Source organism: Prinia subflava, chromosome 11 (genome assembly GCF_021018805.1).
Source record: "Prinia subflava isolate CZ2003 ecotype Zambia chromosome 11, Cam_Psub_1.2, whole genome shotgun sequence".
Lineage (NCBI taxonomy): Eukaryota > Metazoa > Chordata > Aves > Passeriformes > Cisticolidae > Prinia > Prinia subflava.
In genome coordinates, this window is record NC_086257.1 from 9,942,673 (window position 1) to 9,956,090 (window position 13,418).

Consider the following 13,418-nt stretch of genomic DNA (forward strand, 5'->3'; position numbering starts at 1 on the left):
TCAGTACTAATAAATGTTCACTTGTTTTGACTTTTTTTTGTATACAGAATTGAAATAAATATTTTTTTAACATTTAAAGTTGTTTGGTTTTAATTGTAGTAATTAATAAGGTGTGTATTTTAAGTGACAGAGCTGCTGTTAGAAATGAAGACTTGTGATACCAAGGGGGTAGATTGTATTTGGACTACTTTCTTTTTAATTTAGGGGGGATTTTACAGTTAGATTATTGCAAAGTTCTGCTACTTGCAGTATTTGGAGGGTTTATTAACACCTGCTCATTGCAGGTGGGTTGGACTGGATGGCCTTTAAAGGCCCCTCCAACCCAACCTGTTCTGTGAGTCCTCAGCAGGATTTTTGCCATTAAAGCCCCCAATAATTCAGGGTGCAGAGCACTGCTAAGGGCAGATGTGGCAGGTGAATCCCAGGGTGCTCTGTTGCACTTGGTCTCTTCAGGAACAGAAATTAAGAGCAGTTACCCAGGTGGGTGTTGGACCTTGCCCTGGTCACTGCCTGCCTGCCTCAAGCAAGGGCTCCTGAAGCAAACGTAGCTTTGTATAAAATATTGCAGCATCTGCAGTTTGATTCCTTTGTTGTAGGAGCTGTGATTTCTTGTGAGTTTTTTGTACTTCCTCTAAACTCTGTGATCAGGTACCATGTAAGAAATTCCACTCTCTAATTAATCCTAATCAGCAGACTTGTTAATGGGCACATTCTTGAAATTTAATGCTTGAACAACCTAACATATTACTGTTAATAAATAAGGGTTTCTCACAGCCCAAAATTAAGATGTGATGAAAGAACTGTGTTTAGCTTTTAAAATTCTTTTCCCTCTTCCACCTTATCTTTAAGCACAGGCAAATTCTGTGGTTTTGTGTTAGTGTGCTGTTTTCCCTGGCAGCACTATTTCTCCTAAAGGGAAAAATGCCCATTAAAATACCAAGAAAACAGACATCGAAGGTGTAGTAGGAGGTAGTGAAGGGACTGGCCACTTCAGGCCAGTAGTTCTGCCAGGTTTTTTTTGCCTGCAGGACTAAAGTGACTTTCTCTGGCCATCCCTTGCTCTGTTTAATTACAATACCCCTATGTGCCCAGTGTATCTATGCTGTTACATAGTAACAGAGAACTGCTGAAGCTGCTGCTTTTCTCCAGAGCCGCACTCATGAGCTGTGAGTGTGGAGAGGGCCCTGCACGGCAGAGGGACAGCAGGAGTGACAGCCTGGGAAGGAGTGTGTCCAGCTGTCCTTCCTGCCATTGGGAGGGATGGGAATGGGGGTTGCTCCCCTTTTCCCCTCTGATTCCATGGCTGGGGAATTGTGCCCGTTTGGGTTCAGCACTGAGGGCTGAGTGTGGATCGCGCTTCCATACAACAGCTGGTGAGCAGATCCTGCTGTTTGTGCTGTGGCTTCTGGAGTGTGCAGACATGAAGGACAGAATCATTGCATGGGTTTATTATAAGCTTCTCATTGTTCCCTATATGAAAAAAAAATGGTTATTTCTTACTTGGTACCAGATTTCAGAAGGCAAGAAAATATTAACACTTCAGAGCTCTCAGTCATAGGAGCTGTTTCTGAAGGAATGTCAGGCTTTCTAAAAAGTCTTACAATAAATTCTGATAACCATTTACTCTTTCAGGAGCTGGGAAAACTGGAGAAAGACAGTTTTTCACACATATTTAGTATGGTTTGAGCATTTTTGTTTATGTGATCTGCTGGGATGGGTGAAGCAATTGGGTTAGTGAAAAGAGCAGATCAAGGATGCGTACGACAGCATTCGAGAGCACGAGAACAGCAGTAAGCTCAGCTCTCTCCTCTGTTTACCAGCAGAAATTGGCCTGATTTACAGCAAAAGGAGTGCAAGCAAAAGATTTCTAAACAGGTAGACAATGAACTTTCCTAGTGAACTAGAGATATTCCAGAATTTCCTTCTTCTGTCTCTTTAGAGCAGGTTAAACAAGTGCAATTTCAAATCCCATGAGGCTCAAGCCTGTCTTCTTTTGTGAAGCAGTGGGGCAGTGTGTGGTCAAGCACAAGGTGAGCTGTGCTGGGGAGGTTTGTGAGCTGCCTTACATGGAGGAGCTGTTTGTTGGACAGGTTCACTCCAGAATGATAAATATGGAGTTGTTTTTACTTTGCACTTATAAAATGTCACCTCTAATTGAACTTCCAGTACCTTCTGGAACATCTGGATGAAGTGACTAGGAAAGGGGAAAGCTGTTAAATATGAATATGGAGCAGCATCTGTTGGAGTGCTGATGGGGAGTTTTTCTCCACCTGGCTAGTTCTCCAGATGGTTCAGGTGGGCAGAATTTCAGCAGCTGTTTTTGTTGTTTGGTCAGTTTAAAATGCCGATTTCTGAAATCAGATCCAGTCATGAAACAGATCCCCAGTTTGATGAAGCAATTGCTTCACCTGCTGGAAAATTCTTACCAGAGCGGACAGAATTTTTTTATTGTTTTGAAGACTGATGGGCTCTGTCCTTGCCTGACTGCTGCTTCTCACAGCTGGCTTTGGAGAGATCCTTTTTCTTGCAAACAACTGTTCCCCATTACAGCTCGTCCTCATGGCCTTGGAGGTGTTTTCTGTCTTGCTCAGACAGTTCTAATGCAAGTCAAGGCTTAGAAGAGAAGTCCTCATCTGTGCAGCATTTGTCTGTGGCCACTGAGTGGAGTTACAGTTACTTAAGGATTCTTGTAAGCCCTGGAAGGGCAGGGAGTCAGTCTGGGACGGTCTGAAGTGTCCATGTGGGATAACAGAGACAAACTCCCAGCTGGCTGTGGTTCACGTTCTGAATCTGGAGGATGGTGCAGGTCACAGCATTGCTGGGGGCTGCTGCTGTGGCCCCACACGCTGTGCTGCAGTGCTGGCACAGTCCCTGCAGGCTGGCCCTGTGTGCCCAGAGCAGGGGAGTGCAGAGCACGTTCAGTCTGCTCCAGAGAGTGCTTTAAAGCTTTAGGAGGACCCTTTTCAAACAAGTGAGCTGCCTGGGTTAATGGATAAAAGGTTTGCCTAATTTGCCTTAAATACAGCCAAAAAATGTATGGACTGCAGGAATTCTGGGGTTTGACTGTTTTGATTATATTTTTGTTTTCCTCTGGTGCTCATGAACCAGCCAAAGTAGTAGGAAGGAAGGTTTTTTGGTTAAGAGTTTACCCTGGAAGAATCCCTGGACCAGTTTTGCTTAAACCTGTTGGACATAATAATGTGATTCTTGAATGACCCATGCCAGTGCAGGTACTCCCACAAAAGAGCTGCAGCCCATGGAGGAACAATGTCAGAGCACAGGAGGAGTGAGAAGGAAGGTGCAGCACAGAGAAGCCTCTTTGTACCTGGAACAACACCTGCCCCAAGAAGCTTCTGGCTGTCCCCTGCCTCACTGAAGGGACTGACTGGCACTTGCTGTGGTAATAAGAGAGCAGAGCAGGGCCTGGAGTGAGCTGACCCTGGGAAACTTGGAGCAAAGGTATGTTAAGGTTTATCAACTTTTTCCCCAAGATAATAAACTGAGTTCCCTGAGCTGAGTCTGTTTAGCCCCCAACAGTACACAGTGATTTCCCCACCCATATTCTGAGTTTTCTTGCTCTGTCCCAGTTTCCTCTCCTGTCCTGCTGAGGGGTGAAGCAGCTGGGCAGATGTGGCTGCCAGCCAGGGCCAGCCTCCCACAGCACATGACAAGCCTGGGGCTTTGTCCCCGGGGCAGCAAGGCCTGGCCATGGCCCTGCCCTGCTGCTGTAGGAGGCTGTGGCAGCTCACAGGCCCCAGCCAAGCACCACCTCTGCAGCTGAAGCAGCTTTGCTGTCCTCTCATTCTGACAGCTGTTCTATGCATGGAGATTGTGAGCTCAAAATCCAGAAGCTCTGCTGCACACAGATGAATTTGAAGTAGTTAAAAATACCATTTTTACAGCATAGCACCATTATGATAAAATATAATAGAAGTGATACCAGTTTTAAGTTTTGCTTTAGTCTCTCCCTTTTGACACACTCTGTGTACACCTAAAGATGACATTCAAGAGATGTTTTCAATATTGGCTTGTGCATCTCCTTCCTTGTAATGAAAAACATCAAATGAAGCAGAAATGGCCACTTTTCTTGTTGAGCAGATCAGGTTTCAGGCCATGCAGTGTTTTTCTTCCACTTGCTATCCTCTAGAAATCCTGATGCACAGGGATGTGAGGGACAAGAACCTGCCACCTACCCTGAGGATTTGCCTTGAGTTAGAGCCAGGACCTTCCCTGTGTCCTGGCCATGGTTTGCCAGGGTCATGAGCAAGCAAATCTCATTGGAAATCACTGGTTCTGAATTTAATTTCAGGGCAGTTTACCCCAAATGGCATCAATTTCAGTGACCTGCAAGTGCAGCCAACATCATTTTCTGTGTTGCTCTTACTATCCTGCCTGCTGTTGAGGATCAAATTCACCTCTTGACTGGGCCTATGTAAGATCCAAACTCTGGAATGCCATAGTAAGGGCAGTTTGGACTTGAAGGGCCAGCACAAGGCCATTGCTTTTAGGAGTGTTTTTACTCTTAACAGTTTCAGCTATGCCTTTTCACACCTAATTTCATAAATAGGTTCCCTATGAATAATTTACCAATTATTTTTATGCTTATAGTCACTGGACAAATGATTGCAGAATTAAAGCATCTGCTGCTTTATACTTAGATCTACTTTACTTGCTATGTCGTATTAAGCAATTTATCTGCGATTTCATTTGGAATTAGTTCAATATTTCTGACAAATGCCTTCTGGAGTTAGCTGAGCATGGAACAGGAATTTACACTCTTACAAAATATCTGACCTATCAGTTGTAGCTTAAAAATACATTTCCTATATATAGACAGACCATAGTAAAATGGAAGTGGCACAGTTGGAAAAACTCTGCGTCAAAATGATACACAAATATGGGGGGAGGGTTGTGTGATGTTCTTAAAGCAAACAAAAGAGCAACATGGTAAAATGCTGTGAAATGGCCTATTTAAATTATTGGTGAGGCTTTTTGCTGATGTTTTAAAGATTTTTTGGTGCATTTGTTCAAGTTAGGTGAACACAGATGCGATTCCGAAAACGCTTTTTATTCCCTTGTCTTCACCTTGTCCCTATGACCTGGTTTGCATTAACACATTATATAAGGTTTTGATTATTGTCTACCTCAGTGCAGTTTATACCAGAAGCCCCACTTTGCTTTCCAGCAAAGCCCCAGCCACTCTCCAGAGTTTCTCACCTGAGAGCAGGCTGCAGAGGAGTGATGGAGGAGCTGGTGAGCACAGTCAGGTGAGGCTCATAAAGGAGACCTGAGTGTGGAATCACTGAATCCACTCAGGAAATGGGGCCAGCACCTGAGGCACGGTGTGAGCAGCAGCTGCAGCTCCCAGCCCCGTGGGGCCGTAGCTGGGCCCTTTTTGGAAACACAGCTTGCACACCTTGGAGAGCAGTGCCTAAGCACTGCTGCTGCTCCTCTCCACCCGCTGCTTTCTTCTCGCAGGAAGCTCCTGGGCTGTTCAGCACCTTGCAGAGTCAAGACTGGGGTTTATGTCAGACTGGAGAGCTGCTCTCCCCTGCTCATGGCATGGTGCCTGAATCAGGAAGAGATGGAATTCCTGCATACAGGCCAAGGGCGGGGACTGGCCCCTGCTCCAGTGTCAGATCTGACAGGTGCAGCTGGAATCACCCAGGAGTGACCCGAGGTGTGCCCTGTCCCAGCGGGCACAGGACCAGAGGGAAATGTTCCCTGGCACAGGTGGGAATGGCCCAGGCCCCAGGAGGTGAAAGGACAGAGTCAGTTGACACCACGCAAGAACAGCACAAGAGAGGTTTGGTTGGTTGAGTCAGGAGGAAGTTGCACAGTCAGATGTATTTACACTTGACTGGACTCATCCTCTGACTGTTTTATTTTCCTCTGGCTGAGCCTGGAATGTCTGTCTTTCCTGCTCTTTGAGTTTGTGTATCCAGCTTTTAAATTGGCTGAGCAGCCTGTTGTACTCGTGATGGCTTCAGAGGAGTTTGCTTTGAATTGGGACCCTGGGATGAGGATTGCAGTTTCCTTGAAAATCCTCTTGCTGGGGGCACCTCAGTGAACACCAATTGAAATGAAAAGTGCTGGAAAAAGCATTTGATTCCATTCTAGTAAAATGTACCTTATTTAGGTGGTAAAAGGAGCATTTGTGGCCCTTTTGCACATGATGGATTCTCCATTTGCAATCTGTGTTTTCAGATGTTTCCTGACAATACATAACCATTGAAATGTTCTGGTTTTACAGATGAATGAAGGAAGTACAAATGAATTTTCATTTTTTCAAAAGGTGATTAGTGCTTTAGGATATGAACATTTTTACAATTAGTGCTTTAAAAAATAAAAAGGATCTTCAGAGCTGTCATTCCATAACGATCTTCATGGTGATGGTTCTTTTTTTAATGGTGTATTTACAAACAAAGAAGCAAAAAATGAACACAATTTATTTTCCTAACACTTCTTATATTCATCACTCAGATAAGTTCACTCATGTTATCACCATGTCACTGTTTCTTTTCAATTAATATTAGAAATTGCTTTGGTTTTTTGGCAACTTGGATTAGAGTTTAATAATTAAATGTAACTGCTTTTACAAATTAATTGTAAATATAAATACAGGTTTTTAAGGATTTGTTATCTCAGCTAGTTTTATTTTCCTACATAATCTGCTGTTAAATGGATTTGCAGCCTTTGTTGCTTATGAAAGCCCAATTAACAGTTCTTTCAGAGTCAGGTTCAGTACTGCAGCAGTAAAGGACTTTGATCTCCATTGTTTTTATTATTAGATTATTTTTTAACAATTACATTTTCCCCTTCCCTTGGAAACAGCAAGTGCAGAGTTTCTTTAGCTTGGGAAATCCGGCTACAGGGCTCTGACATTTGTATTTTTCCATGTTTCTATCAGTATGGATAAATATTTATCATATGCCATGTAAATGCAATATTCTTCCTGCTGTAAATGCCATTTCTTACAGGAAATCCATTCTCTTGCACAACAGGTACAGTGTCCTTGGTCTTTCCAGCTTGACTCAGTCCTCCAAGCTCACCTTGTTCCCTGTCCATTACAGCAGAGGACTCCAATGGGACAGAGTTTCATCTTCTCTTAATTAATTTTTTTAACACGAGATTTTATTGCCTGTGGATGTGTGTACATGGGTGGATGAAGCTCAACAGATCCCTCACCTTTGTCTCATTTTTCCCTTCCAACAAAGAGAACAGTGCTGCACACTTTCACATACACTCAAACACGAGCTGCTGTTTAAACCTTTGGCACAGTGCTCACCGTCCCACCAGCCTCTCTCTGCAGCCACCTGCTTCTGGTTTGCTTCTTAGCCATGCTTCAGGCATACCTGGCATCTACTGATTTTTTTCCTTTGCTCTTGTCCTTCTTTGAGAGTCCCTGACAGGGGGGCTGATGCAAACTGCAGCTCGGGCATCACGGTGGTCAGCCAGAAGCTGTATTCATTAGCAAAGAACTGGCACGTTCCCCGCTGGCCCTGGCACTCGATGAATGGCGCGGATCTGAAGTCTTCCAGGCAGCTTCCAGGTGACATAAGGGACTGTCCACCCCCCTGGTCACCAGACCCAGTGTGCTGGAAAGAACAGAGACAACTTTGTAACCGTGTGTGAAAAATAGGTAAATGGCGTTCATCTGGCTTTTTCCCTACTTGCTTTTCACTGTGCTGTTTTTTGTAATCTTAAATTGGAGTAAGCTTCTTTTGCGGGAGGAGATCTTAATTTGTTCTGTAATAAATTAATCTCAAAGTCTAGAGCTGGCTCACTTAACTTTCAGGTATTTATCGAACTGAAGGAAGGAGTAGTCTGGGTTGATTCGGAATGATGCCGTTATCCAAACTGCTGCAAATGTAACTTGAGGATGGCATTAAAAATTCCTGGAACTCTAATTCTGAAAATTATGTGTTCGTACATAAAAATCCTGTCGTGTTTTATAGACGAGAAGGGCAAAACCTTTGTAATTTTAAGAAATGTGTATCTTAAGTCTCTGAGTACAGTATATGTAGCTACAGCCAGGTTCTGCAATTTGGACCTTTGTACTGTTTTTTGTGAATTTTCATCTTTAATGCTAGACATCGAATAATTTCCTTTTCAGAACTAAAACTCCTTGACCCTTTAGAATACAAATGCTGCACGAAAGAAGCGTATCTGTGTAATCACGCCCCCGTTTTCTTACCATGAGAAAGGAGTACCCTATCCAGAGGCTCCTCCAGCTGCCGGGGCAGGGGGGGATGCTCTGGTCCTGGCTGTGCAGCGCCACGGCGGGCGCGGGCGCCTCGCACACGGCGCAGCGGCTGATGTAGGGCCGCACCTCCTCCTCGGCCAGCGGCGCCGTGGGCAGCGCGGCCGCGCTCGACAGCCAGTAGGACTTGTCATTGCGGCTGGCGTAGTAACACACCTGGTTGATGTTGCAGTAGGCAAAGGGCATGGTGCTGAACACGGGCAGGCAGGAGCCTGCCAGACCTGAAAACAACAGCAAGGGAGGCCACTTACTCCACTTCCTAGGTAAGCTGAAAATCGTGTTCTGGCCAACTACAAAACTACGTGTTTTAGCAGGACTTAGGAAATCAACAGCTATAAAACCTCCCAAGCCCCTTACCATAATGTCTACATGAAAAACAGAGACCTATTAGCAGCATCTTCCTTTGACCAGTAATATTTAATTGTGTCAATCTGATATTTAAACATGATGTAGTTTGTCACCATGAGAAACAGTTATGATAACAAATTTCTTAGCTGTGCCAACACTGAAAAATAAATTAGGCAAGAGGTGGCGGCTGGTTTAAAAGGAGATCAGCTATTTACAAACTCATTAGGAGCAGTGAGAAACCAAATGACAATGCTGATAAACAGAAACATTCTTGTGAAGTATGACAAGCCATTGCTAGCAGTGCATTAAGCTGAAATGCAGCTGTCTTACTGCCTTCCAGAAAGGTTTCAGACTCACAAAGTGAAATAAAAGGATTGAGGGATTTTGCAGAACCAATCCTGCAAAATTCTCATCAGGCAGACATCAGTGGGAACCAAGAAGTGCCCAGTGCATACTTCTGTGGTGAACTTCTTCCAGAACTGCATTTAGAACAGTTTCATGATGGCCTATTTACTTAGCAATAATCACTGCACAAAGTTCTGCCTTGAACTTGGTATGTGAACTGTTATTTCTGTAATGCCCCCAAACACCTTCATTAAAGATGTGACATTTCTGTACAGAAGCCAGTTTTGTTTATCACTGATAATATTCCACTCCAGTACTAATACAGGATCTGGAGCAACCTGAGTAGGAAAAATGCCTGCAAAATCACACAGGAGACAAGGACTGTTTTCTTTGAATCTTATTTTCACTGCTGTTATGAGGCATTCTGTTAGCAACTGGCTCTCCTGGGGAATGCCAAACACACAATAGTGAGCACATTCTAAAACATTACTGCTATTCTAAAAATAGCTTTTTATTGCTCTTTTAAACACTTCTTTTTTGTTCAGCTTATTAGGTCCTTGATCTTTCCTCCTTAGAGACTTCTCTGACTCTCATATAACAAGTCAACAAGAATTTAGGAAACTTTTTCTGTGCAAATTGCCACCAATCAGTGCCTCAGACTGCAAGTCAGGCAGCTTATTTAGACATCTAATTTTAGTCAGAATTGTAGAAGACGGGGAAGAAATGACCCAAGGCACCAAAAGGAGCTGTCTCTGGAAGAAATTTGGCTTTGGCTTTTCCAAAAACTATTAGCTTCTGACTCTGAAAAGCACAGGATTCTGCTGTACACATTATTATTAATTTACTTGTAAAGCTTACTTATACTGTCCCACTGTACTTACCCAACTTAACCAGCTCTTTCCCAAGCTGTGCCTACAGTAAAAAAGAAGCAGATCCTCCATGGAGTTATTTCAGAGTGGCCAAATGAGATTTCTGACCTAGGAAAATCTCTCCAGTGACTTCAAAGGCAGGCTAAAATGAGCTGGGATAACTGAAATAAACCACTCATCTCTCCAATTTCAAGTCAAAATTACTAAGAAATACTTTTTCATTCAATTGCAGAGGAGCAGAAAGCCATTTTAAATGGGGACAATAGGGCAGCATAACCAAGTTCATTATCATCAGTGTAAATGAGTTTTGAGTCTGTAGAAAATAAGCAACTGACAGTTCTATAGGTTGCTCCATGTGACTTGTCTTTCCTTGTAATAACACCGTATTATCCCTCAGCTGGAGAGCAATTATGTACAATACATACCAAGATCTTGATTATGGGCTTTCTCTTGTCCTTCCAGGTACAGCAGACTATAGCCAGTCCATAACTTGGGCATCCCCTGTGGGCAGAGTGGTTCTCTGTCTGACTGACTGTGAACAACGAGCAAGAATCCACTTGCAGATCTAACCTGGGGGCCTGGTGGTCCTGGGACACCAGTCTGGCCAGGTGGACCTTGGAAAAAGGTAAAAGAAATGTACTTCTATAACATACAATAAAAATTAACCCACGTGTGTTAAACGTTCAGTAAGGAGTTCCCAGCTGAATATAATACAACTTCAAGGCTGTCATGGGCAATAAAGACACAACTTCTGTTATCCTTCATCCGGGAGAGAAATGAACTGGATTGCCACTGAATGCTTGGCACTTGGCTGTTCTATTGTGCCTCTGTCTTGTGATGTATGGATTAAGAAATGAACTGAAGTGGGCAGTGATTTTCCAGACTTACTAGGATGAACAGAATGTCTGGACTGAATTTGAATCCTTGCAGTAAGTCGATGCCCCTTGCTCACATATGTATTAAACCCTTAATTTATTAGAGAGCAGTCACAATTAAAATACAATTTTAATTACTGCCAGACAGTTGCCCCATTAGCCCTGGCTCAGAGATGCATACCTATTGATATATGCTGTCTGAGCATGGGTGCCTAATTGCCTTTCCACTTAATAATGGATGCCGAGATAAATTTTTTTCCAACAGGTCTTGTTATGAAATCATTCACAAATGTCACTGTCAGTGCTTGGGCTGAGAGGGGGCAAGAGGTGTCATGGAATCTCAGGCTAGAGGTGGATGTATCCATGAAGGAATTGGGGGAGCAGAGAGAAAACTGAGTCCGTGCATCATCTCCCACATCTCCCCCCTGCAGTCATGCTCCATTCTTACCTTGTGGCCCAGCATATCCCTGCTCTCCTCGGCTCCCTTGGTCACCTGGTGGTCCAGGTGCCCCAGGTAACCCATCTTGACCCGGCAGGCCACACGATCCTTCTTCACCTTTCATGCCTAGATAAATACAAAGTACATGCTTTTTCCTTCATAGGGCTGCAGTTAAGGTTCTGCATTGTCCAGACACAAAGGCCCAAACAGCGAAATGGACACCGGGACAGGGAGGTGCAGAGCTGCTGCTGCTGGGAGTTCCCTTCACCACTTATTCACCCTGTGACCACAGCAGTGGCTCAGAGGCATGACTTAGAACAGCAGCTCCTGATAAGGTTTCTCATCCTCTCCAGAGATCTTGTGTGATTTACAGCTGAAATCAAAGCACTCCCCAACAAACATTATCATGCAAGCCTCGTGCAGAACTGCCAGGATCTGTACCATGGAATGAGCTGTACTTGCTCCTGAGGCAAGCCAAGCTGACAGCTTTGAGAACCCCATTCAGCAAAGTCTTAGAACACAGAATGACTTCCTTTGAAGCAATGGATGTATTGCAGGACTTGGAGAACAGGGAGGGACTGCAGAACTGGACATCTTTAGGCTCCTGATGGCCTCACCTTTTTGTATTTCTCACATGGCCATGCATTTTATAATTAGCAGGGAAGGTGTGGCTGTGACAGTAAAAGGTACATCTTATCTAGGGTGCAGATAATAATGGGCATTGAACAAAGTAACACTTATCAGGTATTGTTGCACTTAGAAGTGGTTTTCCCCTTTTGATAAAATACAGTTTTCAGATGAGTGTGTTTCTCTAGCACCCACCACAGTTGTTTCTCAGTAATGGTGTTTCATTCCTTGCAGACTTTGCTATTTAACCCACAGACTGAGTAATTCAAGGTTGTCTCAGAACATTCAAACTTCCCCCTGTTACTTTTTACCAAGAAAGCCTGAACCAGTCAACAAAATTAAGAGCTTTCCTATGTTGGTTGCACAGTTATTCTGCCAAAGCTTAAGCACATTGAGGGGTTTTAATAAAATCCATTGCTTTTGACAGTAAAACTTCCAGTTTGCCTTCCAAGCCAGGAAAAGATTGGTTTCTTCTATCTTAATGAAGGAAAAAGTATTATTATTTATTTATTTCATTAATAAAACCAGTGCAAACGTGTATCACTGTATCACCTGGTTTTACAGAAACTCTTAATGATGTGTATAATGGAAACACAGCTGTGTAACCCCAGAAACCCCTTTTAGCTGGTAAATCAACTGAGATACCTAAAAGTAGAGAGTTAACTGAAAACTGCATTGTGTCCTTTCATGATGGGAATGACTGCTGCAGGGAATCTCCTGAGAGACAATCATGGATTTTTTTTTCCTCTGCACACACTGGATGTCCAGAGCAGCCTACACAACAAACTTTGGTTTCCCAAGAAGGAAATACTAAAACCACACAAGGGTTTAAAGGAAATACTAAAACCCCACCACCTTCTAAACTGAAGACACTCTGCAATACAGCCTGTGCTGTGTTTCTATGAAGATGGCCTCACTTTTGGGATCACCAGTACCAGCATCACCCTTGTTTTCTTTTCATCTGTCAGAAGAATGTTTCAGTCTTTCATCACTTCCTTTTAAGATCTCTTTGGTCAGTTTTCTTTGGTGGTAACTTTTTCGTGTTCTAGTAGATAAAGACCTCTATTGCAGCCACTTCTCTGACTTCAGTGTCCTTTTAGGACTTTGGTTAGCAGAGCTTTGGGATTCATTATTGCTAGATTTTAAAGCATGAATATTTTAAACATCCTCCAAATAGGTCTAAACCACAGGGATGGTTTGAGGCATTGCTTTATAATTTGGTGGGGAAAAAGGAAAAACACTACTTGAAGAGCTTTCTTCTCAAGAATGCCTTATGCTTTTGCCCTGCCTAGGAGATGGGAATGCAGAGCAGGCAGGCTCAAACAGCCTGGTACCCACCATCCTCAGCATTAACCAGCCCACTATGTGTTTCTGGAGACTGTTAGTGTTTAAGGAGAAGAGAGAGGGTAAAACACAGAGAAGTAACTCTGACACTCTGACCCTTTTCAACTTGTTGTCTAAATGGCTGAGAAGAACATCCAAGCTTTCAAAACAAGAGCTTACCTTGGGGTCCAGGGTGGCCTATTGGCCCTGGTAGTCCTGCAGAACCATCCTCTCCTCTTTGCCCTGCTTCCCCAGGAGGCCCAGGGATTGTAGGGCATGAATCATCTGCTTTTCCTGGCTCACCAGGGTCACCTGGAATGTGTAGTGGG

The 13,418-nt window shown here is 43.7% G+C and overlaps 1 protein-coding gene across 1 annotated transcript in view; it reads right to left on the minus strand.

The window, feature by feature from the left end:
* Positions 1-5,555: 5,555 nt before the first annotated feature.
* Positions 5,556-13,418, minus strand: part of COL4A4 (collagen type IV alpha 4 chain) — a 62,841-nt gene continuing 54,978 nt past the window's right edge. The window contains exons 44-48 of the mRNA XM_063408636.1: positions 13,270-13,401; positions 11,149-11,265; positions 10,251-10,439; positions 8,198-8,484; positions 5,556-7,598 (exon numbers count right to left, since the gene is read on the minus strand). Coding sequence (XP_063264706.1) covers positions 7,335-7,598; positions 8,198-8,484; positions 10,251-10,439; positions 11,149-11,265; positions 13,270-13,401 — 989 coding nt within the window. The 3' untranslated portion in view covers positions 5,556-7,334. The remainder of the gene's footprint in view (positions 7,599-8,197; positions 8,485-10,250; positions 10,440-11,148; positions 11,266-13,269; positions 13,402-13,418) is intronic.